This window comes from Schistocerca gregaria, chromosome 10, assembly GCF_023897955.1.
Source record: "Schistocerca gregaria isolate iqSchGreg1 chromosome 10, iqSchGreg1.2, whole genome shotgun sequence".
In the NCBI taxonomy this organism is placed as follows: Eukaryota; Metazoa; Arthropoda; class Insecta; order Orthoptera; family Acrididae; genus Schistocerca; species Schistocerca gregaria.
Genome location: NC_064929.1, coordinates 198,092,415 through 198,106,580, shown reverse-complemented (window position 1 = coordinate 198,106,580; position 14,166 = coordinate 198,092,415). Strand labels below are relative to the sequence as shown.

General features: G+C 45.1%; 1 protein-coding gene across 1 annotated transcript in view; it reads right to left on the bottom strand.

Annotated features, from left to right (window-relative positions):
• LOC126293620 (corticotropin-releasing factor-binding protein) overlaps nucleotides 1-14,166 on the bottom strand; it is a 943,223-nt gene that overhangs the window by 33,696 nt on the left and 895,361 nt on the right. The window contains exon 6 of the mRNA XM_049986901.1: nucleotides 3,814-4,064. Within this exon, the coding sequence (XP_049842858.1) occupies nucleotides 3,814-4,064 (251 nt within the window). The remainder of the gene's footprint in view (nucleotides 1-3,813; nucleotides 4,065-14,166) is intronic.

Sequence of the window (14,166 nt, the reverse complement as noted above, 5' to 3'; positions counted from 1 at the left end):
ATGTCGCATTGTTCTGCTGGAATTGCTGAAGTCCGTCGGAATGCACAATGGGCATGCATAGTTGCATGTGATCAGACATAATGCTTATGTACATGTCAACTGTCAGAACCGTTGTTGTTGTGGCCTTCAGTCCAGGGACTGGTTTGATGCAGCTCTCCATGCTACTCTATCCTATGCAAGCTTCTTCATTTTCCAGTACCTACTGCAGCATACATCCTTCTGAATCTGCTTAGTGTATTCAGCTCTTGGTTTCCCCTCTACGATTTTTACCCTCCACGCTGCCCTCCAATACTAGACTGGTGAACCCTTGATGCCTCAGAACATGTCCTACCAACCGATCCCTCCTTCTAATCAAGTTGTGCCACAAACTCCTATTCTCCCCAATCCTATTCAGTACCTCCTCATTAGTTGTGTGATCTACCCATCTAATCTTCAGCATTCTTCTGTAGCACCACATTTCGAAAGCTTCTATTCTCTTCTTGTCCAAACTAGTTATCGTCCATGTTTAACTTCCATACATGGCTACACTCCATACAAATACTTTCAGAAACGACTTCCTGACACTTAAATCTATACTCGATGTTAACAAATTTCTCTTCTTCAGAAACGCTTTCCTTGCCATTGCCAGTCTACATTTTATATCCTCTCTACTTCGACCATCATCAGTTATTTTGCTCCCCAAATAGCAAAACTCCTGTACTACTTTAAGTGTCTCATTTCCTAATCTAATTCCCTTAGCATCATCAGACTTAATTCGAGTACATTCCATTATCCTCGTTTTGCTTTTGTTGATGTTCATCTTATATCCTCCTTTCGAGACACTGTCCATTCCGGTCAACTGCTCTTCAAAGCCCTTTGCTGTCTCTGACAGAATTATAAGGTCATCGGCGAACCTCAAAGCTTTTATTTCTTCTCCATGGATTTTAATAGCTACTCCGAATTTTTCCTTTGTTTCCTTTATTGCTTGCTCAATATACAGACTGAATAACATCGAGGAGAGGCTACAACCCTGTCTCACTCTCTTTCCAACCACTCTTTCCCTTTCATGTCCCTCGACTCTTTTAACTGTCTTCTGGTTTCTGTACAAATTGTAAATAGCCTTTCGCTCCCTGTATTTTACCCCTGCTACCTTCAGAATTTGAAAGGGAGTATTTCAGTCAATAGCGTCAAAAGCTTTCTCAAAGTCTACAAATGCTAGAAACGTAGGTTTGCCTTTCCTTAATATGACTTCTAAGATAAGTCGTAGGGTCAGTATTGCCTCACGTGTTCCAATATTTCTACGGAATCCAAGCTGATATTCCTCGAGGTCGGCTTCTACCAGTTTTTACATTCGTCTGTAAAGAATTCGTGTTAGTATTTTGCAGCTGTGGTTTATTAAACTGATAGTTCGGTAATTTTCATATCTGTCAACGCCTGCTTTCTTTGGGATTGGAATTATTATATTCTTCTTGAAGTCTGCCCTATACACCTTGCCCACCATACGACAGAGTAGTGTTAGGGGTGTCTCTTCCAAGGCTGTCAGTAGTTCTAATGGAATGTTGTCTACCCACTGGGGCCTTGTTTCGACTTAGGTCTTTCAGTGCTCTGTCAAACTCTCCACGCAGTATCATATCTCCCATTTCATCTTCATCTACATCCTCTTCCATATCCACAATATTGCCCTCTAGTACCTCGCCCTTGTATAGATCCCCTATATACTCCTTCCACTTTTCTGCTTTCCCTTCTTTGCTGAGAACTGGGTTTCCATCTGAGCTCTTGAGGTTCTTACAGTTGGTTCTCTTATCTCCAAAGGTCTCTTTAATTTTCCTGTAGGCAGTATCTATCTTACTCCTAGTGGGATATGTCTTTACATCCTTACATTTGTCCTCTAGCCATGCCTGCTTAGCCATTTTGCACTTCCTGTCGATCTAATTTTTGAGACGTTTTTATTCCTTTTTGCCTGCTTCATTTACTGCATTTTTATATTTTCTCCATTCATCAAATAAATTCAATGTTTCTTTTGTGAACCAAGGATTTCTAGTAGCCTTTGTCTTTTTACTTACTTGATCCTCTGCAGCCTTCACTACTTCATCCCTCAAAGCTACCCATTCTTCTTGTACTGTATTTCTTTCCCCCATTCCTGCCATTTGTTCCGTTACGCTCTCCCTGAAACTCTGTACAACCTCTGGTTTAGCCTGTTTATCCAGGTCCCATCTCCTTAAATTCCCACCTTTTTGCAGTTTCTTCAGTTTTAATCTACACTTCATAACCAATAGATTGTGGTCAGAGTCCACATCTGCCCCTGGAAATGTCTTACAATTTAAGACGTGGTTCCTAAATCTCCGTCTTACCATTATATAATCTATCTGATACGTACTATCTATCTGATACATATCTATCTGATACGTACTAGTATCTATTACGTATTAATACAAAAAAAGCTCAAAATGAAGCCCGTCAAGGTCAATGCATTTAGCAAAACGTGTAACGACATTCCTCTCAACAGCGAGTAGTTTGCCTTCCGTAATGTTCGCACATTTAGACTGCTATCTATAAAATGGGGGCCATTTATCTTTCCCCCCATAATGTCGCACCATACATTAACCCGCCAAGGTCGCTGATGTTCCACTTGTCGCAGCCATCGTGGATTTTCCGTTGCCCAATAGTGCATATTATGCCAGTTTTCGTTACGGCCGTCGGTGAATGACGGTTCGTCGCTAAATAGAACGCGTGCAAAAAATCTGTATCGTCCCGTAATTTCTCTTTGGTGCAGTGGCAGTAGTGTACACGACGTTAAAAGTTGTCGCCATGCAATTCCTGGTGCATAGAAATATGGTACGAGTGCAATCGATGTTTATGTAGCATTCTCAATACCGACGTTTTGGAGATTCCCGATTATCGCGCAATTTGACTGCTACTGATGTGCGGATTAGCCTCGACAGCAGATAAAACACCTACTTGGGCATCATCATTTGTTGTAGGTCGTGGTTGCCGTTTCACATGTGGCTGAACACTTCCTGTTTCCTTAAATAACGAAACTATCCGGCGAACGGTCCGGACACTTGGATGATGTCGTCCAGGATACCGAGCAGCATACATAGCACACGCCCGTTGGGCATTTTGATCAGAATAGCCATACATCTACACGATATCGACCTTTTCCGGAATTGGTAAACGGTCCGTTGTAACACGGGTAGTGTATCACGAAGCAAATACCGTTCGCACTGTGGGAATATTACGTACTTATACGTTTGTGACTATTACAGCGCCATCTATCACAAAGCGAAAAAAGTGGTCCAACTAAAACATTAATATTTCTTTACGTACTACACGAATATGTAATAAAAAGTGGGACTTCCTAAAAAAAAAAAAAACGCAGTTGGTATCCGTTTGACCTATAGCATCGCAATCTAGCGGGCCAACCATAGCGCCATCTGGTTTCCCCCTTCAAGTTAGAATAGTTTCGTTCTTAGTACTTTTTCTCGTTTGATGATATTTGGCCGGGTCACTATCAATGGACCACCCTGTATAGGCTTTGCCGACCGCAGCGCTGTACTCTGCCTGTTTACGTATCACTGCATTTGAATACGCAGCACTTTTTTTGGCGCTTCATTGTATGTTAATATAGAAGTAAGTATAGAATTTAACCTATGCAAGGAAAGCACACGAAGAAAACATTCGTAAAATAATCACCACAGGCTGGACTGCCCTCTAGACGCGAGGCTAATTCTCAGCAGGTAGGCCACTTTCCTCATCACGAGTGCTGCTCGCTCTTCGCTTTGCCGACGCGCTGCACAGTGTACTGATAGTGGTACGAATGTCGTCGCGACTCACCCTGTGTATGGTGCCGGTCTCTATCTCGAGCAGGCCGGAGCCCGCCCCCAGCGGCGGGGGCGGCGCGGCGGCCCCGGAGGCGGCGGCGAGGCCGCTGCCGCTCCTCTTGTTTCCGGCGCCGGCCAGCCCCACGCTGAGGGAGAGCACCTTGAGCGAGGCGGGGAACAGCGTGCTGAGCGTGCAGTTGACGCGGCGGCCGTAGTTGCGCAGCGTGTACACGTCGGACACGCCCTCCAGCAGGATGTTGCACGCTGCAGGCAGCACGAGAGCAACAGGTAGGGGGCGTGTCTCTGGGGCCAGACCACTGTCCTAGTCCAACTGCAAACCTTTTGTGTCAAACTGTAACAGGTGATGTTAGGTCCACAACAGATTAGAGGGTTGCCCAGAAAGTAACGCACCGCATTTGTTTCTTGAACAATTTGTAGGGAAGCAGCCTACTCACGCCTTATAAAATTCAAGTCAGCCTTTCCACTGTGTGCCAGCCTAGTCCGCTGTAACTAGCTCTGACGTCATAAATATTGCGCAATACTTTAAAATGAAGTAAATAACCTGAAACGTTTCTAGCATGTCAGGAGTAATACTAAATCAATATGTGTTGAAAATCAGTTCAATAACTTTAACCATTCTCGAAATTTCGATGTTTTTCTGTAAAAATCATTGGCGCAACAGAAAAGAGCTAGAAACTTAAAAATTTATATTTAGTTTAGTTTTGCATAATAATTTAGTAGAAACAGTATTCTGGATCTCACAAATAAGAATTTTAGTTGAAATTAATGATTTTCTGGTTTTTATCTTAAAAATTAAGGAAGCAAGATAGATTAAGTACACAAATAAATAAAGCTAGGATGTTTAAATTTAAGTAGAAGGGAGATCCGCTATAATCATAAAGATGTGAGAAGTTTCACCTGAATAACTATAAGACTATAGTGATAGCGTATCTCCAAAGGGGCAAGTTCAGAGCTCATCTACTGCGTGTAGTGTAATTAAATTAATTATCTCGCCCAAAATATTTGACTTTTATTATGATTACTTACCTGTGTGCTGATTGCACATTTAAATTGAGAGCTTCATCGGCCATCAGCAAAGGAAGCAATGATTTATTCGATAACTTAAAGTGGTGCATTACTAGCCCAGTGGCCAGCCGGGAGAGCAGATTTTATCAGGCGTTCCCTTAGCCGTCCGCACCGCGGCTTTATATATAAGAATGCTGCGCGAGAAAAACAGGCCCCAGTTCTCTCCAGACGCTGATTAGCGCACCACCTGTGCCGGGAGTCGCGTCGCGTCGGTATCGTTGATATAAACAGTATCGAATGCAGTAATAAGTTACTCGGGATATGCGTAACCATGGGATCGTTTTCGAGTGAAGTGTTAATTTTGAGATGACGTTAATGATCTATCTTTAGTTTGCGTATGTCGTATTTTCACGTCCCGCCGCAGGGTAGACATTCTACCATTATTAGCGTGGCGTTTGATGAACACTATCATCAAATTATGGCGAGCATTCACTTAATTTGAACAGTTATAGTTGCATCAGCGCATTAGACTCTGATCTGCTCTGGTATTTGGATTGTATGGATTCTTTTTGGTCTGTGACTTTCAGAATATAGTGAACATTTTAGAGAGAATGGTTTTTGATTATGAATGCCAGACAATCTCCTAATTCCTCAGAGCTATAAGCTGTAGCTATAAATGTATTTCTCAGATGAAGTGGGCACTAGGAATTCTAATTACAGGCCTCACGTTTTGCTAATCACTTTCTGGTTGCCAATATTGTAGTTAGAGCGCCAGTGTTGAGAACGGCAAACAGCATAAATACAAAACATGTATTCTATTCTTCCACCCGCTGCCTCACAAATTCTATATCGAACACAACGAGAAGTACACACATGAAAGACTTGTGTTTTATCTGCACGCCCTATTTTTCCACGTAGTCTCCATCCCATTCTATGGCCTTCCTTCAGCGCGAAACAAGGACGTGTGTGGCCTTCCAGTTCAAATCCTTGACCTGGTGGTGGAGCCAGTGTTTCGCTGTCCTCAAAATGTCTTCCACGAATGACATCGTTTAATGGCCCAAACAAGTGGAAGCTCGCCGTAACATGTCAGGTATGGTCGAAACAGAGAGGATATAAAATGTAGACTGACAATGGCAAGGAAAGCGTTTCTGAAGAAGAGAAATTTGTTAACATCGAGTATAGATTTAAGTGTCAGGAAGACGTTTCTGAAGGTATTTGTATGGAGTGTAGCCATGTATGGAAGTGAAACATGGATGATAAATAGTTTGGACAAGAAAAGAATAGATGCTTTTAAAATGTGGTGCTACAGAAGAATGCTGAAGATTAGATGGGTAGACCACGTAACTAATGATGAGGTACTGAATAGAATTTGGGAGGAGTTTGTGGCAGAACTTGGCAAGAAGAAGGGACAGGTTGGTAGGACATGTTCTGAGGCATCAGGGGATCACAAATTTAGCGTTGGAGGGCAGCATGGAGGGTAAAAATCGTAGAGGGAGACCAAGAGATGAATACACTAGGCAGATTCAGAAGGATGTAGGTTGCAGTAGGTACTGGGAGATGAAGAAGCTTTCACAGGATAGAGTAGCATGGAGAGCTGGGTCAACCCAGTCTCAGGACTGACGACCAAAACAGCAACAATGACAGCCGACTGCTGCAAATCGTGGAGCTCCGCTGAACCACCTTCCCAACCACATTCTCCGTGCCCAGCGACTAACTTTACTACTGTCGACAGCACATGCTCCATAGACTTTGCACAAGCGTTTGTGAATATTCCTCACACTTTCTTTCTTTTCTTTTGCTTGTGCCAATTTTCCCGCAGATACACAGGGTCGGCATTGTTAATCGGATGTGGCAATGTTAGGTGAAGGGGTGGCCGGATACGCTTCCTGCCGCCACCCCGTACCCCCGGGAAGGAATTAGTGTACCCCAACTGTCTGCGACTAGTCGCCAAAAATGGTTCAAATGGCTCTGAGCACTATGGGACTTAACTTCTGAGGTCATCAGTCGCCTAGAACTTAGAACTACTTAAACCTAACTAACCTAAGGACATAACACACATCCATGACCAAGGCAGGATTCGAACCTACGACTGTAGCAGCAGCGCGGTTCCAAACTGAAGCGCTTAGAACCGCACGGTCACACCGTCCAACGCGACTAGTGTAATCCATGAAATAGTGAAACTGTGTTCAGATGTCTGCGAGCCGCGGAACTGAGGCGGGACGTGGGGACCAGCCCGGTATTCACCTAGCAGGATGTGGAAAACCGCCTAAAAACCACATCCAGGCTGTCCGGCACACCGGCCGACGTCGTTAATCCGCTGGGCGGATTCGATCCGGGGCCGGCTTTCCTACCAGAGTCCAGGAAGCACCACTTTAACGCGCTCAGCTAATCTGGCGGATCCTCACCGTTTCCATTCTGTACAGTGGGAAATTCAATGACGGCACGTTGCTTGTAAAGTACATAACCTACAGACGCCATTTTGAAACTGTTCGGGAGCTACGCAATCAGTCAGAAATGACGGAAACTTGGTGCGCTCACTCAGGAGACTTCACATAATACATATGTAACGTTTCGCAATCGTAGCACTGTTTTCGACTGAGGAAAAAAAAAATGCGGTGCATTACTTTCTGGGTAACCCTTGTACGAGGGTGAGTCAAATGAACACCTTAAATTTGTAATAACAAATCGAAATTTCGCGCCGTTATCCTGTAAGTTGGTAAGCGTGCTACAAACAGCGTGCAGAATGGCCTGTAGGTGGCAGCATAGTGTAGGTGCACACACAATGTCGCAGTATCAGTATAAAGAAAGACGCCCCACTTGCGACTTGCACCAGGGAAGAAGAGCGTCCTGTTATTCGGTTCTTGTGTAGTGAAGGTGTGAAAACTATTGAAATTCGTCAACGAATGAAGATTCATTACGGTGATGCATGTTTGTCACAGCAGCAAGTCTACGAATGGAGTAGGAAGTTCGCAAGTGGTGTGGCTTTAGTGGAAGATGCTCCTCGTCCAGGTCAGGCACAACTCCACAGAACATTGCAGCAGTTGAAGCCATAGTGAAGGAATACCGCCGAGTGACACTGAATGACATTGCAGCATGTTTACAGATTAGTGATGGGTCAGCACGCCACATTGTGCACGATGTGCTCCAGTTTCACAAAGTGTCTGCAAGATGGGTGCCACGGCAGCTGACTCCTGAAATGAAACAACGACGTGTTGATGCTTGTGCAGAACTACTTAGGCGCTTTGAACGCGAAGGTGATGGCTTCCATGAAAGAACTGATACTGGGGACGAAACCTGGGCACACTTCCACCAACCGGCGACGAAGAGAGCGAGCAAGGAATGGCGCCATTCCTCATCACCAAAACCAAAGAAGTTTCGAAGAGAACCGTCAGTAGGGAAGGTTATGCTGAGTCTTTTGGGACAAAAAAGGCGTCATTTTGAAGCATTACATGCCTAGAGGGACCACCGTCACCAGTGCATCATACACAGATCTCCTAAAAAGTCATCTGTGGCCTGCAGTCAAATCAAAGCGACGTGGATTGCTGTCAGCAGGTGTCCTTTTGTAACATGACAATGCAAGGCGCCACACTGCCCGTACAACAGTTGCAACAATCACAGACTTGCATTTTGAGTGTCTCATCCACCATACTCACCAGACCTTGCTCCAAGTGATTTCCATATGTTTGGACCACTCGGAGACGCAATGGAAGGAAAGAAGTTCCGTTCTGATGAAGAGGTACGCCAAGCGGTACGTGAGTGGTTACGCGGACTAGCAAAAGAATTTTTTTCTAAAGGAATTTATGCACTTTGTAAGAGCTGGATGACTTTCGTTGAGCGTGGGAGAGATTATGTTGAAAAGTGATACAGCTTTGTACCACTTCTGCACAATAAATAATATTTAAAAAAATATTTAAGGTTTTCATTTGACTCACCCTCGTATATTCAGATGGGGAACCAATGGTTGGAAATGCATGATTATTGTGTTGCGGACATAAACACTGTACACTATGTAACAGCCGGCCGCTGTGGCCGAGCGGTTCTAGGCGCTTCAGTCTGGAACCACGCGGCTGCTACGGTCGCAGGTTCGAATCCTGTCTCGGGCATGGATGTGTGTGATGTCCTTAGGTTAGTTAGGTTTACTTAGATCTAAGTCTAGGGGACTGATGACCTCAGGTGTCAAGTCCCATAGTGCTTAGAGCCATTTGAACCAATTTCTTGGACACTACGGAACAACAATGTAGGTCATAGTAAGTGTTCAAAGCGACGACCGCCGGTGTCGATGCATGTAGGAGGTCTGTTCAAAAAATTTCCGGAACATTCGTAATTTGGCGCCAATGGTGCGTGGAGGGAAATGCGGTTTGCATACCTGAATTTAACGTGTAACTGCTGTAAGTTTCACTGTTGTATGTCTGTTATTGTTCAGTGCTGTATTAAGTAGACCGTAGTGTCGCATAGTTTTGCGAATTTCGAGATTGCAGAGTTACAGGAGCAACGTGTCTGCATTCAAGTTTTTACAGACAGACATCAAATAATGCAGGTAACCTACGGTGATTAATGCTTAAGCTGTATTCGGTTTACGCGGTTCAAAAGTGGCAGGACGGAAGATGATCCTTATTTAGGACGCCCTTCGACGTCTACTGACGACTTTCATGTCACGAACATCGACGAAATTGTGCTTGCCAATCGAAGAGTGAGTGTCCGAGATATTGTAGAAGAATTTAGCTTTTCAGTTGGGTCATGTCGTGAAATTCTGTCACAGCATCTTGGAATGGATCATGTTGCCGTCAAGTTTGTTCCACGGCTCATTAGACAAGAACAGAAAGACCTACGCCTCGCAATTTGTGAAGAGTTTTGGACCGTGAAAATCAGAACGAGATGTTCCTTAACATAATCGTTCGTAATAGTAAGACCAAGGTTCAGTTTTCGTAATGGGTCGGGAAAGGTTCTCCAAGACCAAAAAAACCTCTTCAGGTCAGGTCAAATGTCAAAGGCATGCTGAAATTTTCTTTGAAATTCGAAGGATTATTTCATCATAAATTCGTGCCTGAGGGACATACTTACGAGGGTAATCCCAAAAGTAAGGTCTCCTATTTTTTTTTATAAGTACAGAACTCTGTTTGTGCGACAGTTGGTCACAATGTTATGAAGAGTGCTTCACGTGTTGTGTGTAAACATGCGCACGCCGCGCTGAGGCGCTCAGTCTTGGCTTTTAAGCCGTTAAGAATGGAGCTCCCGTTGGATGTTACCGCCAAGTGCGAATTGCGCGCAGTTGTTCGGTTTTTGAAAGCAAAGGGCACTGCGCCGATTGAAATCCATCCCCAATTGACGGAAGTGTATGGTGAGTCGTGCATGTATGTCAAAACTGCTCGTAAGTGGTGTAGAGAGTTTGCACGACGAACAAAGGAGCGAAAGACCGTCAATTTCTGAGGGGACAGTGTTGAAGGTTGAGCAAAGCACGCCTGGAGCTCGGCTGATCACGATGGATGATCTCTGCACGTTGGTTCCTGAGGTTTCCCGAAGCACCGCACACAGAATTTTAACGGAAACATTGAAATACCGGAAGGTGTGCGATAGATGGGTGCCACGCACGCTGACAGAGGACCACAAGCGGCAACGAGTTGACGCTTCCCGCGCATTTCTTCACCGCCTTGCAGCCGAACAGGACAACTTTCTGGACTCAATTGTCACTGGTGACGAAACCTGGGCATACCACTTTACACCCGAGACCAAGCAACAATCACGCCAGTGACGGCATCCTTCTTCACCAAAGCCGCGGAAATTCAAACAAACACAGTCTGCCGTTAAAGTCATGACAACCGTTTTTGGGATCGGAAATGGGTATAACTTTATGTCCACTGGGACCACAATTAACGCTGACAGGTTCTGTGAGACTCTGAAAAAACTCAAACGCGCAATTCAGAACCGGAGAAGAGGAATGTTGAGCACGGGCGTACACATCCTCTCCGACAACGCTCGCCCACACATCGCTCAGCAAACCGTTGCTCTCCTGCAACAGTTTGTGGAACATAATCACCCACCCACCTTATAGTCCTGACTTGGCGCCCAGTGACTATCACCTGTTCCCTAAGTTAAAACAACATTTGGCCGGAAAGCCATTCAGCTCCAACGACGAGGTGAAAGAAGAGTTTGATAGCTTTCTGAACACCAAGACGGCGAGCTGGTATGACATGGGCATACAAGAACTGCCACAGCGTCTACAAAAATGCATCGACATAAATGGTGATTATGTCGAAAAATAGCTAAATGTTCAAGCTGTAAACTGATGTAATCCATTGTAGAAATAAACATCTCTATGTACTTATAAAAAAACATAACTTACTTTTGGGATTACCCTCGTAAAATCGATGGCACTATTGGGACGTGTTACGAAACCTACGAGGAAATGGTTTAAGCAAACGGCCTGAATTACGGTGAGGCAATTCATGGCCCTTCCATCAGGACAACGCACCCGCACATTCATCGCCGTTGGTGCGTGGCTATTACACAAAAGCACTGTATTACCTCATCCTCTGTACTCTCCAGACCTGGACCCTACTGTTATTTTTTTATTTTCAAACCTGAAAACCCTATTAAAAGGACGAAGATCGGCAACGATAAACGAGATAAAAGGCAATTCGCAGTCGGCGCTTCGCGCGATGCAGCAAGAGGCGTACCAAGACCGCTTCCGAAACTGGAAACTGCATTCGGAGCGGCGTATCAATTCTGGAGGAGAGTATCTTGAAGGAGACCATAAGCAATAAGAAAACGAAAGTGTAGAAACATTTTCACAGAGTTGCGGAATTTACACTACTGGCCATTAAAATTGCTACATCAGGAACATGACATGCTACAGACGCGAAATTTAACCGGCAGATGCTGTGATATGCAAATGATTAGCTTTTCAGAGCACTCACACAAGGTTGGCGCCGGTGGCGACACCTACAAAGTGCTGACATGAGAAAAGTTTCCAACCGGTTTCTCATACACAAACAGCAGTTGGCCGGCGTTGCCTGGTGAAACGATGCTGTGATGCCTCGTGTAAGGACGAGAAATACGTACCATCACGTTTCCGACTTGATAAAGGTCGGATTGTAGCCTATCGCGATTGCGATTTATCGTATCGCGACACTGCTGCTCGCGTTGGTCGAGATCCAATGACTGTTAGCAGAATATGGAATCTGTGGGTTCAGGAGGGTAATACGGAACGCTGTGCTGGATCCCAACGGCCTCGTATCACAGTCGACATGACAGGCATCTCATCCTCGCGGCTGCAACGGATCGTGCAGCCACGTCTCGATCCTTGAGTCAGCAGATGGGGACGTTTGCAAGACAACAACCATCTGCACGAACAGTTCGGCGACGTTTCCAGCAGCATGGACTATCAGCTTGGAGACCGTGGCTGCGGTTACCCTTGACGCTGCATCACAGACAGGAGCGCCTGCGATGGTATACTCGACGACGAACTTGGATGCACGAATGGCAAAACGTCATTTTGTCGGATGAATCCAGATTCTGTTTACAGCATCATGATGGTCGCATCCGTGTTTGGCGGCATCGCGGTGAACGCGCATTGGAAGCGTGTACTCGTCATGGCCATACTGGCGTATGACCCGGCGTGATGGTATGGGGTGCCATCACTTACACGTCTCGGTCACCTCTTGTTCGCATTGACGGTACTTTGAACAGTGGACATTACATTTCAGATGTGTTACGACCCGTGGCTCTACCCTTCATTCGATCCCTGCGAAGCCCTACATTTCAGCTGGACAATACACGACGTCATGTTGCAGGTCCTGTACAGGTCTTTCTGGGTACAGAAAATGTTCGACTGCTGTGCTGGCCAGCACATTCTCCAGATCTCTCACCAACTGAAAACGTCTGGTGAATGGTGGTCGAGCAACTGGCTCGTCACAATACGCCAGTGACTCCTCTTGATGAACCTTGGTATCGTGTTGAAGGTGCATGGGCAGCTGTACCTGTACACGCCATCGAAGCTCTGTTGACTCAATGCCCAGGCGTATCAAGGCCATTATTACGGCCAGAGGTGGTTGTTCTGGGTACTGATTTCTCAGGATCTATGCACACAAATTGCGTGAAAATGTAATCACATGTCAGTTCTAGTATAATATATTTGTCCAATGAATACCCGTTTATCATCTGCATTTCTTCTTGGTGTAGCAATTTTAATGGCCAATAGTGTAAAATGATTTCGTTAGGGGCAGATATTCATTCTATGTACGTACGCTCTAGCGACGATGATCGATATTTTTGGCCATCTTTCTTTGGTCGGCTTAGGGAGTTGGCGTGTCCAGAGGCTTTGTACAACTGCCTGATAGACGATTGCCGAGGGAGACATCCTTTATTTAATATCGCCAGGATAGGAAATAACGAAGATCATAACAAAAGGGAGTCGGCAGGATCAGTGTGTGGTTCAGAGCATTGGGATGTAGCATTGGAACCCACACTACAGCAGCTGCATTTGCAGATGGCGTGCAGTTCGTTGTAAGCGGCGGGTCCAGAAGAATTATAGAAGACAAATGTAATGTGGTATTCCACGAACTTGAGGGCTGGTGTCAAAGTGTTAAATTGTCAATGGCACCTCACAGGACTACGTACCTCCTGCTGCAAGTGAACCTAGCTAGGAAGCCTAAAATAAAATTAAATGATGTAACGATATAAGCGGAGTAATGGCATACCTTGGGGCATTTCGGGTCGAACGTAGTAACTTAGCACATCATGTACAGGAGGGAGGCAGGAAAGCTACAAACGTGACGAATAAAATTATTGCCGTTGCAAATAAGCAATTCCGACTTTCCTTGAAAACAATCAGAGCATATCACCAATCTATACAGTATTAGTGTTAGTCGTAGGATATGGAGCGAGCGTTTGGGCTGATAGAGTGCAGCTAGTGAAGCCAGTCTCATTACCGAGAAGTGTTCAACGAGGAGTTCTACTAAGATTAACGGGCACCTACTGCACTATCCCGAATGATGCTTTGTTAGTAATTCCAGGAATATGCCCACTGGACTTGAAAACTAGCAAATGGGAAGCACTTTACTGGACAAAGAAAAGCGGTGAAATGGAAGAACGAAGGGTGCTTGGAACTGAGGCCAGTTCGAAAAAGGCAGTAAAGCGGCATATGTCAACCGTGGCAAAATGATTGGGACAGCTCAGACACGAGAACATACAAATTTCTCCCTAACATCAGTGAAATATCAGAAATAAGATTAATTAACCGTTTGACTGGACTGCCACTACCTGACTAGCCACGGCCTGTATGCCACGTATCTGTACAAAATAATAGCTGCGCCTCCGGCCACGTGGGCACACGAGAACACAT